Here is a 10,801-nt window from a genome sequence, read left to right on the forward strand (position 1 = left end):
TTAAATATCCTTTTTTTTCTTTAAAAAACAAGGGAGGTATTTATCGGCATAAGAGTCATTGCATTCCTCCAGTTCTGGTGTGGCAGAAATTTGAGGTGGAGTGATCCATTGAGAGTCCCCGTGGGACTGTAGTAAGTTCTGCCAAGTCCACCTTTTATGCTGGGAACTGGCTGAAATAGGCTTTCTTAAGTTCACTATAGTTTAGTAAATCCCAAATCCAGCTTTAGCATTAATTTTTTATCCAGCCTATAAGTCAAACATCTGAGACCTACTCCCAGTTATCATTAAAATCAACAGAACAAATCTTTGAGTTCTCATTCAGCTCTTGCTCAGGCAAACCCCTCAAACACTGAATCATGATCCAGTTCCACAAGAATCCCATTAATCAGAGTCTGTCTGGATTTGGCTAACGTCAGTTGCTTCCATTGTTTTAGGAGACAATTTATCAAACTTCTGTACATCTGGGAACATTATTGCACTCTCTGGTAGTTTTATCAACAATTGAGGGTCCTGCTTGTCACAAGAAACCCTCACTATTCACAAAGATGTTTGGTCTTAGAGAACAGCCTGGCCTCTAGACAGCCTATGCAGATGCTGCTTTAACAGCTTGAAAGCTGAAGTATTTTGTGAATTGTTGTCCTCAAGGGAATTCTTCAGGTAAACATCACAAGACCTGCTGAAGCTTTGGTAGTCAGTTGGACTTTGGGAGCAGGGATGCTGCATGTCCAGAAGCACCGTGCAGCCCGTGAAGGCTGAGTAGCCTCACAAGAATAGTAAACCTACCAGCTTAATTCAATAACTGACACAGGCCATGGACCAGTGCTTTGGTCTCTATTCAGTAGAATGGCAACAGAAATTTGAAAGTTTTGCCTTCTGCTGCACCCTGGACTTGCCCTTCACTGTTGGGTACAATCCTGCAGTGAAATTTTGAGGCTTCAGGGTTCAAGAGTGTTATGATTCCAATGAAGTAGTACATTGAATCAATAAATTAAGAAGTATTGTCATTTGTCGGGGTCTTTTAATAGACAATGTTCAGTGGAAATCTGTCAGTGTTAATTGCATAATCTTAGAGGAAAATAAATTATAATCCATTGAAAATTACAAACCCATTAATCCAAATCCAGCAAGACAATTTGCAAAACTAAGGATTATTAATTTTAGCAAGGATATCAGGACCCGTAGGCCTAATTTTAGTCTGTCATTACAGAAATGTCAGAGTTTGCTGTGACACAGAGCAAGGTTCATTTGAAAAGTGGCCTGGGTAAAATGCAGCCTGTCTTCATTTTTGCATAGCTCTTAATACAAATGTACATGATTGTCACATGAGGGTTCTGTGGGAAAATGTGAACTCTTCACCTTACTGGAAATTGAATTCCATTTTCATTCAGTGGTCATTCCTTGCCCAGTATCGAATAATTTACAATAAAAATCTGCAGTTTTTCAGTAATTCTTAAATTATTCAGTGCTTTGTTATAAAATTTAATTTATTTTAATCAATGGCTGAAAACAGAAGAAAATATTGCCTAACCCAGATGGCTTAATGCATTTCTGAAATCTTGATACACCTTTATTTCAGTAAAGATACTTTTAGGTTTTATGAGTAAATTTGACTGAAGTTCGAAAGCAGTCACTTCTAAGAATTACTCCATACAAATAGGGAAATACATAATACTATTCGCTATTTAATTGTGATTACAATTTTAATTCATTTTCCCTAGTATCAGGTCTTTGGGGAGACTTTCAGCATCAGTAATTTCAAAGGTTGATAATATTGATTCTGGAAGGAAAGTCCCGCCCGCAGCCGGACCTGGTTTGTACGCGGAAAGCTCTCCGAGGCACCCCGGCGGAACTCTTTCGGCGAGGGACGCGCGGCCGGAAGCGGCGGACTAGTGGATTTCCGGCGCCCTCCCGCCTCGCCGCCCCATGGCCGCGTCCGTGGTGAGTCCGGGCCGGGCGGAAACTGTCAGGAACCGCGGCCTGGGGTGGGGGGAGCAGGGGGTGTCCGCCTCGGGAGGGTGCTGCGTATGAGAGGGCGGGTGTGGGAGCGTGGGGAGCCCTCCGGGAGTGTCCTGGCTCCGTGAGGAACGGGAGGGGCAGGGCGGCAGCACCTCAGCGCGGGGTGCGTGCAAGGGTCACTCCCACCCTCCCGAGGGTCCCCAGGGCAGGGTGGGTGCCCGTGTGTTGCGGTCTCAGTGTCTTCGTACAGGAGCCTTAGGACAGAGAGGAGCTTAGTGAGGCCGCCGGCAGAAGCCGTGTGGGTTGGAAAACTGCTTGGAGTTGTCGCCAGAGTCTTCGGAAGTTGATTTTGGGGTTGGTTGGTTGGTTTTTTCAATTATGGTTTTCCTGTTAAAAGCTTGGAAAGAGGGTTTCTAAGTGAGGTGGTTGGACATTGAAACCCGAAGGAGCTGTGACCGTCTCCATCCTCGGAGATGTCCAAACGTGGCAGGAGACAGGACAGAGGACACAGAGCCGTCAGATGGAACCTGGAAGGTGGATGAACCTTTGAAGTCAGCTCTAGTTTAAAAAGGGATTAGGACCAGATGATCTCCAGAAGTTTATTCCAGCCTGAGTGGTTCACAGAGTTTAAAACTGTTTGGTGGTCATGACTGTAAAAACTTGCCAACATCGACAGAGCTTATTTCCTATTAGACTTCTATTGCAGGTACCCCAACAACTCATTCCAGTCTCTTGCTATTTCTCCAGTGCCCTTGCTCATGCCCATTCCGTCTCTTGGGAGCTGAATGTGAATGTTTAGTGCTGGTTGGGAAGTATTGGTGTGTGGTATGAGCCGGCTGAGTGCTCACAGGCCTCTGCTCTCACTGGCACAACAGGCAGACCTGCAATCACTGTTTCCAGGGGCAGGTCTTACACTCCTGTCTCCAGAGTTTCTCTGGGTACTTTCTGGCCATTGAGTCTGGGAATTTCTGGGGAAGGTAGGAAGATGAAGAACAGTTCTTGTCCTTGCAGGGAGAAAGAAGAGATAGTGCACAGAAACATGTTTGGCTTTGTTGAATAAACAGGGATTATATGATGGGCCTAGCTACTTTTCAGATTTGAGCTTTCTCTGATTATGAATATTTCATGTGTTAATGCTGGAGGAATTCCTGGTGATTCTGGAGTATATTCAGTAACAGCAGCCAAGGAAATACAAGCAGTGAAATTGCTCAGCACTGATAGAGTTGCAGATGATCAGAGTATAATATTGAAATACGACAATGATAAATAATAGCATTTTAAACAATTGATGATAAGAGAACTAAATGCAGGTTTATGGATGTATGGACAGGAAATTCAGACTCTGCTTTCCAGGATGTCCCAGTTCAGGGTCTGTAAGAGATCAGGGGCCAAACAGATGAACAAACAAGCCAATAACCCAGTGAGATCACAGTGCAGTGCTGGAACAGCAAAGGCTGGGAATTTACCTGGGAATGAGTAAAAGTAGAGAGATGTTAGGAAAATTATGAGGTGTGAGGAGAAGTGTTTGGTTTTGAGCTGTGAATATAGCTCTAATTGATATTAGAAGAAATATGTTCAGATGTTTGCGTTCTCTCTCATACTATATTTTATATTTCTATATATAAAGGTATGTTAAAAAATGAGACTAGGGTGGTAGTGTGATGGGGTTCTTGCTAATTCTCAGAAGTACATTGATAAATCTTGTTCCTTAACTTTATTTCAGAACAGCCATCACAGCAACAACTGTTTTCTTTGAATAATTTCATGGCCATACTACCTGCAGCCAGCTGTAGCCCATTTTCCAATGTAAAAATTTGCAATTTGAATACAGTAAATATATCAGCATTCAAAACTAATGGTGAAATTGTCACCTGCCTAACATCTGGTACTTCTGCAAGTAGAAAAGGAGCTTAGAATAAATTTCAACATTATTTGATGTCATCTTTTGGTTAGGATGGTAAAGACCAGTCAAAGTGACTTGCAGGAGAGATTGAGTCAATGATTGGGTAACTAAATAACTAATTGCATAACTAAAAAAAATTGATATTATTTCTTTCCTCCAGGATTTCAAAACCTATGTGGATCAAGCTTGTAGAGCTGCAGATGAATTTGTCAACATTTACTATGAGACAATGGACAAAAGAAGAAGGGTATGTAGCAGTTTTGACAATAGTTAAAACTGTCTTGGCACTTTTTATTTGTGTTTCTTCAGAAAGCACCTGAACATTGGTTACCATGTGCTGTATTGGCCATAGTAGAGCAGGGTAGCTGTTCCTTAGGCTGCCTTGCAGAGGATTTTGTGCTCCTGCGCAATGTTGCTATAGAAGGGGCTGTTCAGAAAGTGGCTTAGACTTCTCGTGACCCTCATTTAATTTGTGTGCAGCTATGTCTTACAGGTGCAGGGTTTGGTCAGTACAGGGAAGCAGAACTTGCTTTATTTTCCCTTGAGGTCAGGATTTAGCTTCTTTTTCCCAAACTTCTTTCATTAGCAGTTACCACTTTTGGTTCTGGAGTTCTTCGAAGTACAGTTGAAGCAGTACAGTTGTGTCTGGCTCTGCAAGTCTTCCTGTACCACACTGATGTGGTACCATGTAACAAATATTTTCACTGAAAGAGAGCCTTGAGACAGGACTTTGGAATTTTAAATATACTGTAGTTTCAGTTTAATAGCTTGAAGTTTATGTGAGAGTACCAGCAGTCCCACCTGACTTCACAGTCACTTTGCGCATGAGTAGGTTGGACAGGGGATGTGTCAACACCTTAAAGGAAAGTTGGGCAGTTACTCAGGTGTGACAGTTTATGAAACATTTGGGAAGTTCTGGTATGCTGCTGTCCTGTTCAAGTTTCATGTTTCTGGTCTTGTTCACTTTTTTTTTTAAACCTGAAATTATAATTTCCTGACCTAAACTGTGTTGTGTGCACACTCTCCCCCTCAGAAGGAAAAAAAAAAAAAAGAAAGTCGGTGATAAACTTATTGTGGAAAGGTAGCACTGTCCTTTTGTTAGCAACCACTTAAGTACTGTCATTACCTTTGTTAAACGGATAGTATCAGCATTTGAGACATGAGTCACTGTGCCACTCATAAAGGAAAATGTGTTAGTTTTAATTCTTGGTTGGGAGCAGTGGTTGTTAAAAGGAGCTACAGTTTCAGGAAGGCATTTTATCTGTCAAAGTAACAGAAGAAATCAGTAATTCATAGTGTTTTGTATGTTGTCCATTGTATGTTTACATATTTTTCCTAAATGTGTATTTTCATAATCATTCAGGCTTTAACCAGACTGTATTTGGACAAAGCAACATTAGTTTGGAATGGTAATGCTGTGTCTGGACAAGAAGAACTAAATAAGTTTTTTGAAATGTTGCCATCAAGTGAATTCCAGGTTAATGTGTTGGACTGCCAGCCTGTTCACGGTAAGGTTGTATTATAATTTACTTAGTTATTTTTAATTTTTTTTATAACTATTGAAAGTGAGCAATTATAGTAGTGCTTAATAATTCCTTAGGAATAAGCTTAGAGAAAATACCGAGGGTTGAAATGTCAAGTTGTGCTTAAATAAAGCACAAATCAAGAGATGCAGCAACTATACATTTTTTTCATATCTGGAAAATATTTTAAGGACTTTTTTTGTTTAGATCATATTCAGACATGATCTATTTTCATGTATGTAAAAAGTCTGGCTTACCAGGCTATGTTGTGCTTGGGAGACCCCTATGGTGGCCTCTTGTACTGACCTGCAGTATAATGTGAAACAAATAATGATTAACCTGTATGTACTTCGATTTCTTTACATCTAGAATAGGTGTTATTTAAATTTCTGATTAACAACTCCTAAAGAAAGGCTTACATAATTGAGAAGTTAATAAATTGCTTCTAATGGACATTTTGGGAATATAAATAAGCGAAAAGCCTGTGATCAAACACACTTGCTTTGCTGTAAAAAAGATATAATTTCTAATTACTTGGGGGGAAGTATATGCAAGTTGCTAAATATCTATATGTGTGTGTATCTCAAGTAATGAGAGCTTATTTTAAGCAAAAACTGAGGTGTTTGTCAGTGCTCTAAAATGAAGAGCAGGAGATGAAAATGGCAAAGCCGTGTTGGTGAACCCACCGCTGTCTGTGTAGAAACGCTGCACCAGAGCTGCACATCCCTGCCTGTACCCAGCTGTTAGCCTGGCGCAGTGTAACCAGAGTTGAACCAAGCTTCTGTGTACATTTCCTGCCTCTTTACCTGCTAGTCTTTGTTTGAGTTGTTTTCTTCATCATTTCATACCTCCTTGTGAAGAGCAAGCTACTCAAGGCCAGACAACAGTCCTCGTGGTGACAAGTGGGACTGTCAAATTTGATGGGGATAAGCAGCGCTACTTCAATCAGAACTTCCTGCTGACGGCACAGGCCACCCCCACCAACACCGTGTGGAAGATCGCCGGGGACTGCTTCCGCTTCCAGGACTGGGCCAGTTAGCAGGGCCTGGTACAGGGAGTGACCTCTCATTTGGCACCAACAAATTTGGCACCACTGTGCAGGCAGCTGTTCCCATGCAGGGAATGCACGTGCTCTTTGTGTTGCATCTGATGTTATGGACGGTCTACAGATGTTTCGGGATTGATTCCAGTGACCACAGCTTTAGTAATAAAATGTGAGAGGTTGCTCGTGTTAGTTGAATTTAGTAAAGTGCTGAAGGCAGTGAGCTGTATTCGAATCATTCCTAAAATGCCTTACATGCAGCTATGCTGCCACTGCTGAGTGCTCAAACTGTTCTGTTTGAACACAAAATCCTATTTTGAATACAGAATAATACAATTCTGACCAAACATAATTTTTTTCAACTGGAAAAGATCTGTTTTTACAGTAGCATCTTCTCTCTTTTGAAGAAGATGCTTGTGGCATGAAGATGTAGTTTTGAAAGCTCCCTACTCCTGGTTGTAAGAGGGTGGGAAAGATTGCTATAGTTTCTACTGTTAGTGAAAGGAGCAAATACAGCTCCGAAGTTTGCAATCTCTCAGTCCATTGGAAAGGTAATGTTTACCTTCTCTGATGCCAAAGGACTATATATCTTTGAGTTTCCTTTTGGTCTGAGCTTCCCAGACTTTGGTTGTTAATTCCATGGATTCATATGTAGGGCATGCTGAATGATTCGGAGCTCCTGTGCCAATAACTCTTCACATGCATGTGAAGGACTTCAAACTGATTATTTTTCTTTTGAAGTCTTACCATGGCCTAGAAACAGGTCATGTACATGATTTCTGTTGGCTTTAATTCTGCATTCTGTTGCTATGAGGTTTGGATTATTTTTCCCATATTAAGTCTGCAGATTTTCTTTCTGTCTTTTCAGGAAATGTAGTTAAAAAGTGACACTGAAAGTGTGCATTACTGTGAAGCCTTCAATTTTTCTCATCAGTACTGTTATTCAGAACAGGTGCTTGCATTATTTTCAATTGAGGACAGCAGCTCTGCACCACTAACATTATCTTCCTCTCATGAAAATTTTTTACTGTATTTTTCATGTTCTTTTTAAACATTGCCTTTAATTACTGATTCTGGGGCTTTTGTGTGTCTTGCTTTAAAGTGTAGTTCAAAGCTTCCAGCTGCTTTGAAACACTTTTCAAGACTGTAAGTTAAGAGAGTCCATCTTAACTTTGGAACTTAAGAGCAAATTTGAGTATTAGCAGCTTTGTTTCAAACTGGTGCATTTCTGTTTTGCTGAGTAAAACAAAAAAAGAAACAAAACACAAAATGTAGCTGTATAGCTGTAGCTGTATCCCTGAGCATACACTTTTCAGTTACTTGCTTGTAACTGAATATACAAGAAGGGAGCTTGTAACTCTTATCGTAACCCATGTTTCAATGACAACAGCAGTCTGAAAGCAATTACAACTGCAGCTCACTTATTCAGTGACTTAAATGGAGAAAACTGTGAAAATGAGCAATATCTCACTTGTGACATCTTAAAGCATCTGTATTTTGTGATGTAATCCCACAGAACAGATAAGGGTTTTCAGGCCCTCTAGTCTTCAAGTAGTAAGTTAGAATTAGTAACCTGTCTCTGTTCAGAGGCTGTTTATGGTCAGAAACATTCTGTACCTATTTTTCAGGCTGAAGAATTTTAATTCCTGCAGAATAGTGCAAGAGCAGAATTTTTGAAAACTGTAAATATTGTAAATACATTGTTATTTCTGTATGTAGTGAAGAAAAGGTCATTCTATTTAATTACTGTTTGTTCTTAAGAGATTATGTGATGTTCATATATTTGTATTTCTTCTACAAGATTGAAAAGAAAACATAACCTAAGCATGCCTGTGACTGGTACAGCATTGTTGAGCTGTGACACTGGCGTGGTGTATTCTACTGGCTGTTTAACTTGCTGTTGATTGTGTAAGTGGTGTTACAGATCTGCTTTGCATACACAAAACAGGTTTTGCCTTTTAAAATGCAGCAATGGGTGCAGCTGTGGCATTGGCTTATTGGACTTTGAAGGCGGTCACCAGAACACACACTTATATCAGTACCTGATAAGCTTGTGCTGTGAATAAATAGTTATTGGATATTTTAATCCAAGTTTGAATTTATATAATAATTTTTAAGCTTTTACTACGCAGACTCGAAAAGAAGATTCAAAATATATGAGGCAATGTTTCAGTCAATCAGATGTTATTCTCAATTATTTTAATGCTATTTAAAATGCAAGCTGCTTTTAAATCTGACTTATGCAATTAATATTAAAAAAACTGACCAAACAAAAAACCCCACCACTACCTGGAACATGATTGAGGAAGATAACTAACTGGCCTAGCTGGACAAATCCAGTCAAAACTCTTACTTAGTAAGATCTGCAGATAGAGTAGGACTTGGTATGCAAAACCTGGGGGTTTTGTAGGGAAGCTTACTGGAACGCAATTGCTTCAGGCTAGGGTGAGGTGCGAGTTACTCCTGCCTATTTCCATCATCTTCAATGAGAATCACTTGGGGTGATCCAGTACTACCATAATTAGCTCTTGCTCTTTATAACTGAAAATGCTGGTTTGCAAAATATTTTTATTTATTATACTGAATGACAATGTAGCTATTAGACTCAAGTGGTGGTTTTACAATGGAGTAACTAATGGCACAAACAAAAAATATTTGTTACTAGCTCTGTGCTGCTTGTTAATATTCTGTGCTGAAATTAGCAGAAAACACAAAAATGTTTCCATTTCATTCTGTACAAACCCATCCAGCTGGTTTAGTGTGACCATTGACGACTCTACTGCAATATCCAAAATTTACAGTGGGCATCTATAAAATGAGTGTTTGTGCTCCAAACACTGAACTGGAGTTAATGCTTCCACTTTTTTTTTATTCAAGACCAAATTATCCCTGTACAACCAGTCAGTGAAACAAAGCCAGCTGAAGAGCTAAGCACTTCCACGTATGAAATTGTAGCAAGTGAAGACTTGAGAGATCTTCTCTTGTGTATGTTCCCTCTGTTGTCTATAGCCATCACTGCTTTTCTGTTGCTTTGTTCTTTTAGCATACTACAGTTAAATTGATTTAAAATGCCTATGTTGGAGAAAAGGGATTTGTTCTGATGGTATGAATAGTTTGTTCTGATATGCCTGTGCTTCCTTAACCTGTCTGGAGAAAAGCACATTATAAAGAAATGCTGTTTTACCAGTAAAATAACTTTCCACACTTGAATATATTTTGTATGTTTTTGAAATTGTTTAAGACCTCTTGTAAGATTAATTTAAAAAAACTAAAACAAAACAAAAAAACCCACCAAACTCCCCCAAAACCTACTGGGTATTCTACCTTTTTTTTTTTTTTTTTGTATTATTACTATTATTATAAATTTTCATAGCCTGTTCTTATGATATTAAAAGTGCAAGAAATAATTTGTGGCTTCCTTATCTTTACTACTTGTGTTATAGGTCTGAGTTCTGATTGTTTTCTAGTGGTGCTGGGGCACTGCGGAACATACTGGCAACTCTGTCAGGGTAAAATGTGTCTGGAATAACCCTACAGCAAATGCCTTGCCAAGAGCACTCTCAGGCAGTAAATGTTGAGCTACCCAAAGTAACTATTTAACATATCCCTATAAAATTTACTAAAGTTTAGACTGTTCTCCAACACATACCTGGATGAAGTCAAACAAATTTGAGCCAGATTCTTGGGTTGTAAATATTTTCACTGAGAACATGTTGTGCTTCTACTGTTTCTCTAAGAAGTGAAACATTGGAATGAGAAATGCTTTTTGTGATAATTCAAATAATTTATTCACTGTTTGCTGTTTAGAACATTAAATTACTGATGTGCACTTGCTCAGTGTAGACAGCAGCTTTTAAATGCTAACACTGCGCAGATGAAGATGCTCATGCAAGGTCAACAGATGCATGGAAACATATTCTAGTAATGTATTCTGGAAACTGCCATATATATTGCAAAGTTCTTGCTGTTTGAGGGTATAGATTTCAGTGAAGCTTTGCAGGCATGTGCTCTTTTGGTAATGATGCTGAGCAAGGCTTTGACAGCTGATGCAGTTTAAAGATTTATGAGTGCTGGGAAAAATAAATCAGCCCAAACGTTTTTGCAGATATGTTGAAAGTGGATCCAGAAACTGCTCTTTCAAAGTTGCCACTTGGGCTGAAGAAAAGAATAAAGTCTTCCTAGAAAAGCGAACTTTTCTTTTTGGTTCCTAACTGCAGAAAGGTAGGACATTGATAGCTGGACTTACTCCTTCAGAAGACTGGGTTTAATACTGTAAATAAATCTATCTTGTTACACTTCATGACTGAATGGACTACAGACACTTAAGTGGCCATTTTGCTCTGCATCACTAATACGTGTGCCTTAGAATATACTGTT

General features: G+C 39.5%; 1 protein-coding gene across 1 annotated transcript; it reads left to right on the top strand.

Moving 5' to 3' along the window:
* The first annotated feature begins 1,836 nt into the window (after positions 1 to 1,836).
* Positions 1,837 to 9,834, top strand: NXT2 (nuclear transport factor 2 like export factor 2). The gene is made up of 4 exons (XM_015626654.2): positions 1,837 to 1,938; positions 4,020 to 4,106; positions 5,223 to 5,367; positions 6,243 to 9,834. Exons 1-4 carry the CDS (start codon positions 1,924 to 1,926, stop codon positions 6,419 to 6,421), a joined length of 426 nt encoding a protein of 141 aa, XP_015482140.1. The 5' UTR covers positions 1,837 to 1,923; the 3' UTR covers positions 6,422 to 9,834.
* Positions 9,835 to 10,801: the final 967 nt, after the last annotated feature.

This window comes from Parus major, chromosome 4A (assembly GCF_001522545.3).
Source record: "Parus major isolate Abel chromosome 4A, Parus_major1.1, whole genome shotgun sequence".
In the NCBI taxonomy this organism is placed as follows: Eukaryota; Metazoa; Chordata; class Aves; order Passeriformes; family Paridae; genus Parus; species Parus major.

What these genes read in the sequence shown, in the direction of transcription:
- NXT2 (XM_015626654.2), top strand. An exon ending in CAATGGACAAAAGAAGAAGG is followed by an intron (nt 4,107 to 5,222) that starts GTATGTAGCAGT and finishes ATAATCATTCAG; the next exon opens with GCTTTAACCAGACTGTATTT. An exon ending in GGACTGCCAGCCTGTTCACG is followed by an intron (nt 5,368 to 6,242) that starts GTAAGGTTGTAT and finishes CTCCTTGTGAAG; the next exon opens with AGCAAGCTACTCAAGGCCAG.